Source organism: Pogona vitticeps, chromosome 5 (genome assembly GCF_051106095.1).
Source record: "Pogona vitticeps strain Pit_001003342236 chromosome 5, PviZW2.1, whole genome shotgun sequence".
In the NCBI taxonomy this organism is placed as follows: Eukaryota; Metazoa; Chordata; class Lepidosauria; order Squamata; family Agamidae; genus Pogona; species Pogona vitticeps.
The window spans coordinates 43696659-43714756 of record NC_135787.1 but is presented as its reverse complement, the minus strand read 5'-3'; the positions used below and the strand labels follow the sequence as shown (position 1 = coordinate 43714756).

Below are 18098 nucleotides of genomic sequence, written 5' to 3'. Positions count from 1 at the left end.
TAAGACGCACTTTCCCCCCACAAAACGGGGGTGGAAAGTCTGTGCGTCTTATGGAGCGAAGAAAACAGATTATTTTTTCCTGTTTTCTTCTCCTAAAAATTTGGTGCGTCTTATGGAGAGGTGCGTCTTATGGAGAGGTGCGTCTTATGGAGCAAAAATATGGTATCTTTTGCAGGTTAGGACTATTTATTTTAAATGACTTATGTGGATGTATTTGTGTCTGTGTGTGTATCTGTCAGATGCAACATCTACAATGCAGTCCCATACATATATACTGTACTCAATATGCCTGATTTTAATCCATGGGGTTTAGTCTCAAAAAAGTATGTATAGGATTGTACCCTTGATGGATGAAGCAGTTCAAAATCTCTTGATCTATTAAAAAAGGTGCACAGGTGCCTCTAATTATTCACATAATAGATTTTTTTAAATGAAATGTTATTCAAGAAGATTTGTGCTATATAATCATTCTAGATAAAATTCTGGGGCATTGAACCTAAAAATAAAAATTCATTGCAATAAAAAAAGTAAATCTAAGCATAAATACTAAAACTGTCAACTGGCATTAAAGATACAAAGATAGATTTTTTTAAAAAAATCATATTTTAAATTTTTTTTCCTGATGTAAAGGCATACAAATGTATGTGTAACAGTGATCCTTCACAGCAAAAACATATTATACAACAGAGGTGAAATGCTTTTGGGTCCCCAAGCATTGATCAATGGATGAAAGACCTCTAAGTCCTCACAATCAGTTGTTGTTTTTTAAAAAAAGAATAAATATCTATTAGAATTTGTTAAAGGTGACATGACATAAAATGTATTTTTCATGGATCAGTGATCTCACATCATATTTGCAAGAAACCTGAAGTTATTTCCCTTAATTTGCACTGTTCAAAAGAATAATGAATACAGCCCTATGTGCAACATATTTAGGAAACCAATATGTTGACTAGTTCACTTTTATACAGTATTTGACTTCTATACTTGTCTATCTGATGAAATGTAAACTGTCCAAATCAACCGATCACACCATAACAGTTCAAATAATTACGATTTGAACTGACACAAGATCCTCCCTCTTCATTTTTCTAATTATACAGATAAACTGGGAGCTGCTAATTCTATCTTCCAGCACCTAATTGTTTATAAGTGCCTAAAGATTAAAGCTAAATGCCCAATTAAAAAGGCATTAAACTATTGTGAGAGTTTATGGAAAGATAGCACTAATGTTGAATTAAATGGTCACCGAGGAATAAAGTGCTATGGAAATCAGTCAGCTTTCTCTCCATTCTTTATTGCCTTGCTACTTTGCCTGATGTAACACTATCAAGGATTACAGTTTTAAGCATGCAAGCTTTAACTTAGGGAAGAAATTAAACAACCATGGAATGACTTCAGTGGAGCTTTTGACAGACAGTGGTAAAACAGGGATTTATTATACTTAAAAATAATTCAGCAAAACCACACTTATATTTTCACTTTAACATCCTGAAGTACTGAGGTCATGCAGTTTAACTGAAATGTGCTGCAACTGTTCTAATAGTTCTGATTTTAATAAAGCATCAGATTATTCTTAGGATTTTGGAACAGCAAAAACAGAAAACAAGGGCTGAAAAAATGTTAAGCAGGAATTAAATAGAAAGGGAAACACCTGCCCTTTGTACCATGTTCATGTTGCAGAGTTTTAAATTTTTGGTAAAGTTCCTCTAGCTGTAGAGCAGAAGTACAGGGGATTCACAGAGCAGAACAGCTTCAAGTTTTCCAGAATAGTCCAGTTCTCTTCTCATTAAATGGCACAGTCTTGGTAACTCACTCTTAGATGTTAATAGTAGAAAGAATAGAGAAGGAAAAAGCACAGAGCAGAGAGGCAGGGCTCTTGTTTAATTTAGATGCAGGGAAGGACTGATTGGGTAGTGCTGGATAGATTGTCACCCAGCCTGGAAAAGTCTATTTTAGCCACACCTAGTAGAGGCAGCATATGAGGTTGTTCACTGATTATTCTGAGACATTGGATTGGGCAACCTGTGTCTGTCTAGTTGTTTTGAAATGCTTTCATCTCTGACTACTAGCCATGTTGGCTTGTACCCAACACTGTCCAAATAGCCAGAGATTGCCTTTCCCTGATTTACATGACTAATTTACCTCAAGACGTATGGGAAGTGAGTCAAGTGGTTGCCAATAAATGTTTTGTCCCTTAGTCTGGAGACTAGCCATATTAACCTGGTTAGCCCCTTTAACCTGGATTCTGGGCCCCTCACTCAGCCATTCTGCCCTTCCTTCTAGATATATTGTTGGCCAAGCTGTATGATATCAGATGCAACATGAGAAGGGTTCCTCCTTGACAGCACAAAGGTTTGCCCCCTCCTTCTAGCTTTAGGCCCTGAAATCTCCAGGAATGGGGTTGTGTTGACCTGGTAACCCTATTAGGTCTCTGGCTGCAGAGCCAGAGGTTGAGAGTTCACTCAATGATCCACAGGGTCCCATCCAGCTCTGCCGTTCTAGTATGATACTGTAATTACTGGCCCTGATCCATGTTACACTACCATATAAATAGCCAAATTCAAGACCATGGGAGTGGTTCTACTCTATGAGTATTGCCTCAACTATATCATTCATTGTCCTGGGACATCCAATAATCCCATTCACTTTCTGTGTTTAGGCAAGAAATTTAAATAGTCTTCTTTAGACCAGAAAGTACATTAGAGCCCAGAAGAGGGAGATTCTTAAGTAATGTAAGTGTCTGACTGTCACAACATGTTTATTTATTTATTTAAAATATTTATATCTCACATAAGAAGAATATTCAGAACACAAGTAAAACACAGAATAAAATACTCCCTTAAAAACATCTCCTTAGTCAACCTGTCATTTAAAGGAAAGCTGCCTGAAGAGAAAGGTTTTTGACTGTGGAAGGGGAGCAAAGATTGTGCCAGAGGTTGCTTTCACCTCTGGGGATTAGCTTGTTTTGTTTGGTGATTGGTCTTCAGAATTTTAGCATGTGATCCCTTTGAAGTGTGATTTCAGAAACACAGGATGACTGCCTCTATCATCTCTCTACAACTTTAATTAGCTTTAATGTCTTCTAATTATGGGCTGTAACTGATGTCTGTTTCTTTACCTTAGATGCACCTCCTGAAGTAGTTTCTACCTTTTGATTTTCTTTGCTTTTAAGATTTGGTTTCCTTTTATTTCTCCTGAACTTGTTTGACTGTAATTTTAGCAAACATTCGTCTTTATATTTGTTCTCTTAGATATACTAACCATGCAGAATAATATTGACTTGATGGGACATGATTATTATTCTTATAGGGAGATGGGAGGGAGACAGAGATTGTGAAAGTCGGGATCCTGGATTAACCAGGCTCCTTTCAATCCATCTGTTGAATTCATAGGGATTGAAGAGTTCTGGGGAACACAAAATATCCATAGATGGTAAGAGAGAATTATAATGGGGATTTTTTTTTCATTTACTGGGTATTGTTCTCTTCTCAGAGTTCTGAAAAAAAAAAAAAGATTTAGTGATCTTTATTCATTCTTCCAGTAGGGTCATTTCAACAGGGGAAATGAATACATTTTAAAAATAAAAAGCTGGCAATAGTCACACTGAATTTGCATGGATACTAAAGTTCTTTCACTTGCACATGCTGCAGTGGCATCGTTCTAACCTGTGTTTATTTTTTCTAACAGCAAAAACATACCAGGACTGGAGAGGGATAATAATATCAGATACCACAACTCCTTATACAATGCTCAGCCACACAGATCATCAAGAAAGATTAAAGAGAATAACAAAAAGACAGAGGTCCAAGGGGGTATGTAATACTGATTTTTCCCCAGTCAAAGTTGATAGGATTAAGAGAGGGGGGGGGGTCTTGGCAACAGTAAAAAAGGAAGACATTTGTTGAGAGATCTTGGTCTCTGCTCTATTTTCTTTACGTTTTGGAAATCCATATGAAAGAATGGAGCTGTTCATAAATAGGAAGTTAGGGAATCTTGGCTTTAGATGTATAATTTCAAAAATCTATGATCTCACACGCAACATGAGAAGGGTTCCTCCCTGAACAGAGAAGGCTCTAATTTGAATCTCTAGTATCTCCAGTTTAAGAATTCTAAGTGAAATCTAATATGGCTCCTGAGAAATATCTCAGGATTAAACAGGTGTGCATGTGTGTTCTACTCCGAAGGAAGAGTCAAGACACCACTGGTTGGCCTAAAGAATTGCTCAGAGACTTGCTTGCAAAACATGATACAAAATGAACTCTCAAGAAATTAGGAGGGCTTGTGGCTTACATCTCACAATCCAATTAAGTTGGTGGCAGCCTGGTGCTTCCCCTCCTGGCCCAAGTCCTTGCTACTGCTTAATCCTTAGCTAGGACGGTCTGTTTTGGCCAGGATGAGCTGCCCGTGTTTGCAATAGGCCTTCCAATTGACCCACCTGCCAAATGTCTGGGCCTGCACCTGCTACAGTGGACCCTCTACTTACAGAATTAATCCGTATTGGAACGGTGGCTGCAAGTCGAAAAGTCTGTAGGTCGAATCTCCATTGACCTACAATGCATTGAAAACCGATTAATCCCATAACTGGCAGTTTTTATTCTATTTTTGTTCCATTTTGGTTATTTTCTGGTCTGTAAGTCGATTCTCCGGCTGCAAGTCGAATCTAAATTTTGTGGCCAGAGAAGTCTGTAACTCGAAAAGTCTGTAAGTCGAGCCGTCTGTAAGTCGAGGGTCCACTGTACTCCATTCTTTCTGTATCCACCAAACTATGACAAAACAAGCAACAAACCAAGAAGCACATAAAGCAGACATTACTGATTTCCAAACTGACCATATAAATTGGCCAGTGATATGCCCAAGCGAAGGTATGAAAACATGCTTCAAATAGTTTCCTATCTTGAATTAGTTTTTTGTGGCTTGAAAACAAGCCATGTGCCTAAGTAACGCTGATGTAATAAAACAGGGTGAGCAATATGGGGCCCATGGGCTGCATGTAATCCTCAGGGATCCAAATCCTCAGGGCTTCTATTACCATTGGGGCTCCTAGAGTCTACACTGCAAAACTGCTTGAAAGAATGGCTAGAGAAGTCCCTTTGTGTCCTCTGGGGTAGTGGTTCCCAGCCTTAGGTAACCCAGGTGTTCTTGGATTGCAGCTCCCAGAAACCCAAGGCAGCACAACTTAGTGGCCAAGGCTTCTCGGAGTTGCAGTCCAAGAACACCTGGGTTACCCAGGTTTGGGAACTACTGCTCTTAGGGGACACAGGGGCAATTGTGCAGTATTTTTGAAGTCCCCCGGAACTCCTGGGCCCTCGATCTTAGATAATCTTTTTTTAAAATTTGCCACTACAGAGCAAGATGGGGCTTCTTCAGTTAAACCCTCTCCATTTTTGTAAGAAAAGAAATTGGGGTGAGGCTTGTGGGAATTGTCTGGAAGTTGACATATGTGGCTCCAGGACTTCTGTAGATGATTAACCCAAGCTCCAAAGGGTGTATGTGTGTGTTGTGCTGGTGGTATGTCCTGAAATAAAATGCCTGGAACTATGTGTGAGCTGCTCCTGTACAGGGTGGCCTACACCAAATCTCACAAGGTGCAATTTCCACATCTTGCAAAATTTCTGTGCAAGATTTGGGCTAAGCACGGATTTCACAATACTGTACCAGGGATTCCTGCCATTATGAAATTGAAATATCCAGGAGCACTGGGTACAGGTGACAACTTGTTGCATGGGAGAGCTGGGTGTCAACCCTCCATGTGGCGCAATATCTCCTCTCTGTAGAAGTGTGGTTGGGGAGCAATGGTAACTTCAAGTCTAGGGATTTTCATAACATTAATCCCATCATAGTATGCTGCAGTTTTAATATAGACTGGAGCCTGTCTTCTGTGTCTGATGCTCTCTGCATAAAAAGGCCAGAATGCATTATTAATTGCAATTTTTTACCTATTTTGGCCCACAGATTATGTGTGGTGGGACAGCTCAGAGAGCTGCTGCTCATAGGGTACATTTTTGGGGTAGGTAGGCCAACTGTCTGTGTAAAAGTTAGCTTCTAATGTTCTAAATATAGGGATAGTATAATAATGTATTTAAGGCTAAAACGTAAGAACAGCAGAGATTCCAAGAATGCAATGTAATTAGGAAGAAGTGAGTTTGCTAGCCAGCCTTAGATAATTAACCATTGCAATTGCAATTAATTTTTTGAAAAATAATTTTTCACAGTTATCTAATGAGATACTGTACTTCCTATACAGTTGATGTAAAATCTGTGCATTCAGTAGACAGTGCATGTAATAACAGCATAATATGTGTGCAGTCAGTCTATTAAATAATGGATGTCAGGCACTTCCTGATTTGGAATTATTTAAATAAAGCTAAAGAATTTTTAAGTATAAGCTCATACATGAGGAGAATAGAGAGGAAAGAGTGTACTAGCTTTGCACCCTCCCTTACAATTTTCATTGCCCCTCTGTATAATGAGAATATCTACCTCTGTCTCTAGAGGCTTTGCTTGAGATTTTCAGAACCATGGAACAAACAAGTTTCTAAAATTCTCAGGAATCCTCCATGGGTAGAGAATGCTGTGCTTTGCAAACAGACACCCACCACACACAGTATATGTAGAGGCTGCTGAGAGAAGGGTGGGAGGGTACACAGCTAAAGAATATTTTCTCCACTCCCATCTTCATGTGTAGAGTTTATACTCCTATTCTAGAAAAGGTCTGAATAGGGCTTGCAAAACAGTAGACTCAACCTTAATCATAGAATCATTATATTGGAAGGCCATTGAATCCAACTGCCTGCTCAATGTAGGAATCCAAATCAGAGCAGATCTGACAGATGCTTATCCAATTTTCTCTTGAATGCCTCCAGAGTTGGAGCACTCACCACCTCCAAAGGTAATTGGTTCCACTATTGTACTGCTCTAACAGTTAAGACGTTTTTCCTGATATTCATCCTCAATCTGGCTTCCTGTACCTTGAGGCCATTATGACATATCCTGCACTCTGGGATGATCTGAGAACAGCTCCTGCTCCTCTTTTCTATGATTAACTAATGAAATTGCCCATGCAGTTTAGGGAGCCGGGCTCTTACCTCTTTCATAGATACAGCATTTCTTAATGCCCATGCTAATTTTTCCAATTCTACAACTAAATGAGATTAAATAACTTTAAAATCTCAGGTCATTAAATGTTAAGTATCAGTGATACTGTCTTGATGTTAGCTCTAGTTAAAGGGCCTTGCCCTTTGAATGGAACAGAAATTAGAATAACTTATTTCTTTGATTAACGTCATAACTATAATTAGAGAAACACATGGCCATGATTGTAAATTTGGAGAGGCACCTCTCACAGAGTGGATAGTTAACTTTTGAGCCCTTAAGTAATTATTTAAGCAAACTCTGTTTAAGAGATAACAACTTCTCTCCTGTAGAAACAAAGTCAGTTCATTGCTACAGAGCATTTAACACCTTATCTCTCTGAGGTTGTTATCTCTCTGGCTGAATTTGTGGAAATAGAACCTAATCATTCAGCTGCAAAGGGCTATTCACTACTTATTTACATAAGTATGTGTCTAGCTTGGTTTAGAGAAGTAAGCTCTAAATAGGCAAAAGGGATTTATTATCAAGTGTTGTAGGCTGGCATCTTATTCTACCCTAGAAAGTATTGGAGAGGGAGACTAAATAAATATTCCTAATTGAGTTTCCAGTATTTTTTGTCTCAGAATGCCATTTTATTTCTAGGATTTTTTTTAAAAAATGTTGGTGTAGGTCTCTCCATTCCATGGGATTTTGTGGCACATTAAGTTGAACTAACACTGCACAGCTTCATTCAAGGTCCTCCAGACAATGCTGGACTGCTTCCGACTGTACGTATGCAGAAGAGGAGATATCATCCACCTCCCAGCATAGGAATCAATGGGGTAATTGGGCTCGAGGAGTGGATGCCCAACCCAAGCCACCTTCAGCCTTCCAGCCTTATAAGATTTGGCTCGGGGAGCCTCCCTTTGCTATATTGAAATTTAAAATATGTGAAATTCTTCACATTTGTGATAAAACAGGCTATATTGACACATTGAAACAAACTGTATAGAAACTGATGCTAATTCAACACTTGGAGCTGACAATCGGGTCATATTGGAATAAGCGTATTAATGCAGCCTCTTAAGGGTTACATTGAGTATGTTGACGTGCTGCCTTTACCATCCCCCCCCCCCAATATTTGGCTCTGTGAGTCACTTAGGGAACAGGAAATTTCCAAATGTGAAGTAATGCAAGATTGAAAGCAATGGCACATTACAATTTGATAGCGATTGTTATAGTATTTGTTATTAGAAGAATCACTAGTAGTTACTGCTGGCTTTTAAAATGTCCTTACAGGTTTAAATTACGGTAATGTTTCTTCACACATTCTTCAACTAAGAATAGTTGAATGGCATCTCATGGCAAGAAAAAAGTGTTTGCTTGATTTTTCCCCCCAGACTGTAGCAAAAATGTGGTTATAGTTTGGAAGCTTAAGGTCTGATTCATGTATAACATATAACAGGTACCTGCTGTTTTTCTACAAAGAACACAGTTTCTATCTTATCTATCTCTTGAATCCTGTCAAGAATTGCCAATGTGCTCTAGGGCAGCCATTCTCACCTTTTTTGGCCATGACCATAAACATGTTAGAAAAGAAATAAAGGCTGAATCAGGATTGTATAAGTCACATAATGAACCTTATAATGTGGTATGCAAACAATTGATTCTAGTCTATGGCCCCCTTCAAATGTGCCCTCCCTCCTCCCCTGGAGGCCATATGGCCACAGTTGAGAATGGCTGATCCAGGGTACTCCCCTTTTCTTTTTTTTTGTCCATTCAGCTGTATTAGAGATCTGTCAAGGAGAATGATAATACTAAGCTAATGATTTAATTAGCTTCTTTCTTCCTAGATGTTGCTTCTGCAAAGTAGCAAGTCAGAAAGGCATGGACAAGAGTTCAAGAAGGATGGAAATAAGCGTTATGGCAGGTGATGTCAATTATTTTTGTAAAAACATGTGACTAGTGTTATGTTTGGATTGTTTTCCTTCTTATATAACAAAAATGCTAGCATATACATTTGAAAAACAAAAGAACAGGATGAAAAAAAAATAACAGGTACAGGCTGGAAGTGTTTCAGAGGAGCATTTGAAGTGTGGTCTGATTTGGTGCCATACAAAGTTTCTGCACTTGCAAGCAGAGCTTGGAAAAGTTACATTTCTGAACTACATAACCCATCCTATTCCCCAATCACCATGTTCACTGATTTAAAAAACTAACGTTTTCAGGCTCTGCTTATAATGGATCCTTGCTCTGGCCTATAAATGGTCCTAGCATTTTGAACAGACAGTAGGCTGGAGTAGCACGCTGTGGTACAACAGTGACAGGCCCTTCATCCTCCCTTAGGATATGCCAACACTTGAAGTCCATGGAATCCCTACTTGACGGTCAAACTGGATGTGTTGCTTTTAATGATAGCTTGCAATTTGTTGACACTCCCTGGACACTTCTTCTTGTGATTTTGATTGTGCATGAAGTTTCTGAAGCCTCTGCAGAATAAACTTATTTTTGTTCTATTCATCATTCCTGTAGCTCTGTTTTTGAACTATAAAACACTACATGTTGCCAGAAAGGGAGAATAAGGATTGCAATGAATTAACTGGCAGCAGTTTTCTGTCTGTACAGCTAAAAGCAGATGACAAGAAATTGCAAGAGTTACTCTTGGAGAAAGCCATGGGACAATCAGAGAACTGGGAAAAATTAGACAAAGGTTTGACCTCTAGCTGTTATCAATAGGGACAGATGAGAAAACTGAGAAAATCAAACCCTCAATTTTGTTTTGGTCATTCTGAATATTTATAAATATTCTTTGTTTATGTTGGAAGCAATCTAGTGGTGCTTCTGGAGTGGATAGATCAACTGACAGGGATGCTTTCATTGCCCAGGCGATGCCCAAATGTACTCTCAGTCCTCACATTTTTCAAGGAGGCTCCTTCTGGACTTGATGATCCATATGATCCTTCCAGCTCTGCAATTCTATGATGATGGCAGCAATGGTTTTGGGTCGTCTAATATTTATAATAAGAAGAACTATCATGAAACCTTTGAAAGAAGTGAGTTTTCCACACACGTGAAAAAAGCAGACCAAGCGTTGGGCAAATATGTAACTGAATTCAAACAGCTGAGTCAGAGACTTGAAATTTTGGTGACTTGAAGGAGTCTCTAATAAAGGAAAAGAGTTTTATGTGGTATTAGAGATTATGTCATCAGGGAGTAGCTGGTTCATGAAAGAATCCATCTCTAGGTGAAGATGTGCAGATGTGCAGGGTCTCTTAAACTGTGACAATGAAGGCCAAAGAGCTGAATTCAGCAGATGGTGTTTTACATGCTTCCAGTGAGCAGGGACCAGAATATAAACAAGGCAGGTCCAAAAGGAGAACAATTTTCCTCACAAGCAAACGAGGGGGGGGGGGGAATTCAAAAGAACTAAGAATGCAATGCGTGGAATAGATCATGGTCCACAACCCTGTCATGCATTTAAGAAACTGTTTTAACCTTTTTGCAAAATGCTGCCGAATCAAAGCAGAAACAAGTCAGCAGAGCAATACTGAAAACGCTTCAGATCATGAATTTTATACTGATGTAGTGAAAGCAAGAAAAACTGACAAAAGAGACCGGATCCTTTCTCTATAGATGAATGAATGATTTACCCCCATTTAAACTGGACAGGGGTCATAAATGTTAGCATTCTATCTGGAAAGGATTATAAACATTTGCTATCAGGCCCAAACTGGGACCAGCAAATAATAAAGTTACTTATTATTATGGAAGACATATCCAGCACTGGGGAGATGAGTTTCTAGTGTTAGGTATAAAAAAAATACACATATGAGCTTCTGTTCCTTATTGTATATAAAAATGTGACCCAGCAGTGCCTCCATTTATTCACCCATGCAGGAAAGTACCATTTGTTTTTTCAAATAGATTTAAAACTGAGCTAGATGGGATGGTTGCTGCTCATGTAGAGAAAGCAAGAACATCTTCTAACCATGTTGAGGGTTCTGGATAAAACCACAAGAATATGCTTTGGCACTAATGGGGTGGTATATAAATTAAAGTACCATCTATCTATCTGTCTGTCTGTCTGTCTGTCTGTCTGTCTGTCTGTCTGTCTGTCTGTCTGTCTGTCTAATTTGCACCTTTTACCATTATGAAATTCCTTCTAATGTTTAGCCAATATCTCCTCCTTGAAGTTTTCTTTCATTGGTTCTAGTCCTACTCTCTGGAGCCTTACAAAACAAGCCAGTTGAATCTTGTGAGGCAGCTTTGCAGATGTTTAAAATGTGCCAATCTAGACTCCTGATATTTTTCTCTTCTCCAGGTTAAGCATACCCCCCCCTCAACCATTAGTTGCGTGGTTGAAGCAACCAATGAGGTCTTAGTTGACCTCATCTGAATGAGCTCTGATTTCTCAAAGACCTTCTTAAAATGTTGACCCCAGGATTGGATGGTAGATTTAGTTTAACCAGAACAAAACAGAAATGGACCATTACTTCTGACAGAATACTGAAAAAGTACCTTTTTTGGACCATAATTGGCCACACTGACTAGGAGGTTCCTGGAGACAGGAGTCCAAAAACAAGTAACTTTCTTAAACTCTGACTTCTCATACTCTGGGCGTAATGTTTTTGTTAGTGGTCTAAGATTTCATTAGCTTTTAAGTAGCTGTACGAGGCAGATTATGCTTTATTAGCGTGTTTAAATTTCGTGCTTCAGGATGGACATATATCTTCCTAATTTCAAAAGTACAGGGGGTGGGGATTAGCCTATTTGTTGCTGAAAGTATTATTGGCTACCCCTTCCCCCATAACATTGCCCTATTCCAGATTGGCATCTTCTGCCAACAGTGAAACCTGGGCTTTGTTTTGTTTGGTCTTTTGTTAAGAAAGCACCACGTGGCTCATATAATGTGTAGTTCGGTAATAAAAGAGCCATTTTAACAGCTTGGTTTTTACTGGGTTTGATGGTATTGGGAATGAGACTGCAAACAGATATTAGATCTTGGAACCCAGCCCCCCCCCTCCAAGCTATGTTGAAATTGCCACTGATTTCTTCCTCTTCAATGGAATCACTTGTTGAATCTCTGTCATTAGCAAGGATCGTGAACGGTTAGGCAAGAGGAGTGTTTGCTTTACATAGATTGAAGAAGGCAATAAAAGGGATTGGGGCAGATCATATAACCAAAGGCTTTATAATAATCTGGCACATTCTATCATCTTATATCCAAGGTAACCCACTGGCAACATGCATCTAGCAGGCTATATGGTATGTCTCACTCCCCCACCCCCATTTAGTGCAGCTTTACTCCTCCAAATGTTGCATCCTTGTCCAGCACAAATTGCATGAATTTCTTTGCTGTCCCATTGCAGTTCATAAATAGCTCACCTATTCTTTGTTCAAGTTCTCCAACAGTTTGCTGCTAATCCTCAACAGATTAATATGCTTTCAGCAATAATCCTTTCATCTGCTGAAGTTCAAAGATGCTTAATCACTGAAGTTAATGCTTGACAGATTTTCCAGTAAAATGGGACCATCTTTCATTGTGGATAGAACAGTTTAAATATTCTTTACTATTTGTATGTCTCCTAATAGCTTTACATCTAGGCTAATGACAACCTGTATTAGGTGTAGCCATCAGATTTTATGTTGTGTGATGTAAGGAAACTAAGGGAAGTGTAGGTATGGGTAGCTGATACTTGGTATATAAGCCATTAGAGTGTGCTCTTCCATGTTGTTTGACTGCAATTATGAAAATTCTCCAAGAATTCTAGGAACTGCTGTCACCTGTAGATTTTACTTCCCCAGATAAGAGTTTTTGAGTTATTCATCTGCACCATCAGCTTCTCTAGCCTTTACTTATTGTTCTTGATTTTTTTAAAAAAAAACAGTTGTGGTGTTTCTTGGGAGTCATATCTGCACTGCTCATTCTGCTCTCTAAAGAGTGCCTCTTGAAGAACTACGACTCCCAGAAAATACCAGGGTGGATCCCCTCAACAAATCAGCATCAGAAAGTAAAAGCCAAGGAAACTGATGGTGAAGGAACACCCCCCCCCCAAGGTCTTTCCTTAGACGGATGAACCCTACAGGTAGACTGATTTGGGTCTGTGGGCTGCAAGTCCTGGAACATTTTTGAAAATTTTGGGAATTGCAGTCCAAAAACATAAACACCCACAACTCACCATGGCAAGAGAACTTTGCTTGCCAGGGAAGCCCATTCTCCTATTTCACTTTTCTTGAGTGTGTTAGTTACTCCCCACAAATGAAGAAAAAATGAACAAGAGGAGAATGGTGTACTGTAAACATAAGGTAATTACCAGGCAGACTTCCTTGTACTATCTGCCCTTCCTGCATATTTTTCTCCACAAAAGGGGCTTGCTTCCTTGCAAGTCTGTAGAATATTGCAGGCCTAGCTTTCCACATTTTCCTAGCTCATTACAGAGAGAAGAAAACATACAAAACTTCCATCATATAAGGGAAGTTCTGTCAGCTTCCATTTTTGCCCTGAAGTTAATAGTATGGTGTTTTTGGTTTGCCTTTGGGTAGGGTTACACTAATAAAATAAATTGGGAGATGATCATTTTTAAAATTGGTTTAAACTAAGTCACATGGCAATTATGTGGTTTTGGGGTCAGTTGTGCATTCTCTTTGGACAACTTCTAATCCTTTTTAAAAGTGTGCTATATATTGGTGGAGGGGGCTGTTACAAACAGCTATGATGTCACCTGTCCTTCAAGGTTTAGGCTGGAGTGTTAACATCCAATGGTGGTCGGAAGGTGGGACATCAGGGGGAGGAGCTGGGATATATAGGGGTGTGTATGTGTGTGAGGGGAGATCAGGATCTGTGAGTGTTGAGATGAGATAGTGATCAGATTGTGTGGAGATATGAGTCCGTGTGAGCTAGAGCCTTTCTTTATGTGATTACCTGATTTATTTGTTATACCAATCTTAATGTACCAATCAATAAACTTTAGTTATTTTGTTTGAAATCCATTCCGGCCTGAAGATACTTATTGCAGGGAATGGTTGGTGGCAGACTACCAGAAGAGTAACAGTGGAGTGACGTAGCGACCTTCCTTTGTGAGGTAGAAGGAGGCCGTTACAGGGGCTACATTGGCTTTTACAATCATTCCATTTGAGTCTTTGTCCTGCACTTGCCCACCCTCACACTGGCTGCCTCCCACAGTCACTCTCTGGTGCTGCTGTAGATTATTATTAATATTTATTTCTACCAAGTGAGATAGCGATAGTCTGACATGACAAGGGGAGAAAAAAAAACAACAACCCAGATTGGAATGCAAGTTTTCACTGGGGCCCAACACACTCCCACCAAGATAGTGAGAGAGAGAGAAAGGTTTGGTGGGGGAAATTGTTCTCTCCTTGGCAAAGAGAGATTCCACTGGAATTTACAAGACCAGGAGATTTAGTGCTTGCAAAGGAGGAGGGAGTGCTTCCCTGCCCCTCCTTGTGAGGGCAGCTGAGTGAGGAGGGGAGTGTTGTTGTTTCCTTTGAAGAAGGAGGCGTGAGCTGCTCCACCAAAGTTTGAGAAGAAATTCCTCTCTCCTGTGGGCCAAGCATGAATGACCCACCAGCCGTCATTCCCCCTTCACCACTTCTCTGTTTCTCTTTCCAGCCATTTAGGTTGGTCATGAGATGAAGAAAAGCGCCAGTACTCTTTAAGCTGCTGGGCAAGGAAGTCACATGAGGTGTTGATATGCCACCAGTGCACACAGTGGCATTGGAGGTGGTGGGTGGGCAGGCTTGCTGAAGACGGGTAACTCCTTGCTTCTTTCCCAGCGAAGCAAGAAAGGAAAGGATGTGGTGCAGGAGGCTGCAGAAGGCTAAAAGGCATAGAGGACCTACTCTCATTATGTGCCCTGCAAGTCGCTTTCTGCTTGTGGTGGAGGAAACAATTCCTTCCACTTTGTTCACAAGCCTAGAAGCTCCTGATCCTGTTCAGATTAGGAGGGAACTATTTTCCCCACCAAACCTTTCTCGCTTTGCTAGCTCATAAATTTCCACTCACTTTCCCTCTTGCCAGCCTAGCAGTGTCTCATTCCAATGCATTTTTTATCCCCTGTCATGTCATATTCTCACTATCCCACTTGGAAAGACGTTTTTTAAAAATAAAAAATAGCCTAAACCAGGAGCTGGAGTGGCCGTGGGAGGCAGCCAGCCCAAGGCAACAGATACAACTTACATTGACAGAGGCCTTCATATATGTTAAAATTATTAAAAATAAATCAATTTTACATCTGTGCTAAAATAAACAGTCCTCTGTCAGCCTAGTAAAATACCTTGCTTCTGATTTTAAAAATCATGATTCCTTGGCAAGAAAACCTGTGCTCCCATGTATGTTGTGTGTAGTCACCTCTTAAAGAACAGATTCAAAACATGCTAACCCAATCTAAATATTGTTCTTTTTCCTAGTATAAATGGGCTCTTTGTCTTGTCTTTGTTTATAGGAGTGGGAGAAAATTGTCCTGCAGCCCCAGGGGTTTGCATGGGAGACCAATATTTTGTGTTCCTTGGGGGAATTAGTTTGGAAAATCTGGCTAGAAAATGCATTTTGGAGATAACATCATTGAAACATCATTTGTTTAGGGAAAATCTTGGTGAAAAACAATTTCTTTAAAAAAACTAATGGAAGGTAAAATGATCTTCTGATTTGGATGTTGACCTTTGAAGTTCAGACTCCACTACTGCTCTGAATTCAGTAGGTAATCTTTGACAAGTCTCTTGTTTACACAGTTTACCTTCTGCAAAATGGATGTTCTAGTAGCGAATATGGGTCAAAGACCTAACTCTAAGCTGAAGGTTTATCATCTGGTGGTCTCCTATCAACAGCATTCTCTTGCCTGTCCCCAATGTCTGAGAGAACTGAAAATTAGATGAAAATGGCCAGAATTAGAATTTGAGCAGTATGTTTTGAGGAAGAAGAACAAAGTACTGGCATTGGAGGATGACCTGTCTGCAAGAGAAGCTTCAAATAGCTCCATAATATTAACCTGGCTCTCTTTTATTTATAGCCCCCTATGGCCTTTCCAACCCTGGTATCCTTTAAATGAATTGAATTACAGCGATTGCATTAGCAGCTGAAGATGATGGGAGTTGTATCCCTAAATGTCTAGGGGCGCATGAGGATGGGGAAGACTGTTGTATTTCTTATGCCTCTTACATCAGCATTTGCTGGTGTTTTTTTCAACCTTGATCTTGTATAAGTGTTCCTTTCCTCTGAAAGAAAAGAACAGAAAAACAGAAATGTGATTTACAGTGTTAGGACTGTTATCTGTAGATGTATACAACATATATAAATATATATAATATAAATAAAAGAAGACCCTCACAGAGTCTGTGAACAGAACAGAAATTCTGCTTCAAGGTCACTATGCAGTAAGCAGCAGCCTCTTGGCTTGATCTAATAATGCATCAGCCAACTCAAAACAAGTTGCAATTACACTAGAAATTACATTTGGACAAAATAGGAAGGCTGGGCCTGTTAAAGGAGAGAGAATATTTGCTTTGAGAGAATTTGGGTTGGTAGGTGATTGGATGGGGAGGAGGCAGACATCTGATCTTGAACTTGGCAACCCTTCCAGCTGGTTTAGTCACATATTTTCAGCTCAAAATCTATTTGGCCTTTACAACAGCCAAAATAAATGTCCCTTAATCACTTCCAACCTATTAACAGATGGGTAAACAGCTTTTTATAAATGGGGCATACAAAATACTTCAATATCAGCCAAAACTAATTAGTGGCAATAGCTGCACCAAAATGTATAATTCAAGTAATATATGTCAAGGTAGATAAAAGTAAAATCCCTCTTTTAAAAATCCTTTCAAATAATATAACTGCACTTTTAAAAACAGTGATGGGTTTAATTTAAACCTGAGAAGATTAGAATTCTAATTTGGCTTTCATCTGCCATTAAGGGTGCAAAAGATTTTCTATCTAAGGGGTTATGAGATTTGGTTGACAGCCAACTATGATGGTGGAAGGTCTGGAGGCTGAAAAACCTATGGAACACATTCATGGAACCAGAGCTTGGAAAAATTACTTCTTTAGACTACCACTCTCAGATACCCATCCCTTGATAGATGCAGTGGCAAGGCAGTGAATAAAAGCAAGCCGGAGTCATGGGCAGGATGAGGGCAACAGAAGTGAAGGAGCACAGTGCTGCCATTTCTTATCCCTCTTCAGTTCTTAACCATGCCCCGGTCAATGATACATCTTTAAACCAACACCAGACTTGCTGTAGCAGTGTCCTTCCTTATGAGGGAGAGAAAATAATGAAAAAACAGTGGGAGGCCCTGCTGCTGCTGTTGTGCCAGCATATCCAGTGGTGAAAGGTGCTGGTACCTGCAGTCTAACAACATCAGGCTTCCTGTCCCCATCCAAGCCATTTGTTGTGAAGTATTGTCTAGTTCAGTGGTTCCCAACCGTGGGTCTGCATATGTTCTTGAGACTAAAACTTCCAGAAGCTTTCATCTCTAGCTGTGTTGTCCAGGATTTCTGTGAGTTGTAGTCCTAGAATTTCTGGGGACCAAAGGTTGGGAACCACTGATGCAAGACTGGTAGCCCTTGCTATTATGTTTTCTGTTTCACAATTTTTATATGTTCTATATTTTTATTAAATTCATCAAAAAAGTACATAGGCATGCTTGTTGATATAGTTAGTTGTGCCATTTTTTAAATGGCAAAATCATTGAAAACATTCCATTGATTGATATGGAATATTTGCATTCTCTTGTTTTAGATGATTAACTTACAAAGATGATTCCAAGCAACAATTCATCTCAGATAAAAACACACCAATTGTAAACCCCCTTTTAACATTTAATATAATTCCAAAACCCATGAGTTCAATAAAACCAGATTAACAACCAAGAAACATCATTCTAAAAAAACAAAAACAAATCAGCACTGCTGTTCAAAAAAAATCAAAAGACAAACAAAAGTTCTATAAGGTAAAGGTAAAGGTTCCCCTTGACAATTTTTGTCCAGTCGTGTTTGACTCTAGGGGGCG

General features: G+C 39.5%; 1 protein-coding gene across 1 annotated transcript in view; it reads left to right on the top strand.

The window, feature by feature from the left end:
• The window catches only part of IQCM (IQ motif containing M), a 124425-nt gene that overhangs the window by 36544 nt on the left and 69783 nt on the right, over positions 1 to 18098 (top strand). The window contains exons 5-6 of the mRNA XM_078394764.1: positions 3691 to 3815; positions 8928 to 9004. Coding sequence (XP_078250890.1) covers positions 3691 to 3815; positions 8928 to 9004 — 202 coding nt within the window. The remainder of the gene's footprint in view (positions 1 to 3690; positions 3816 to 8927; positions 9005 to 18098) is intronic.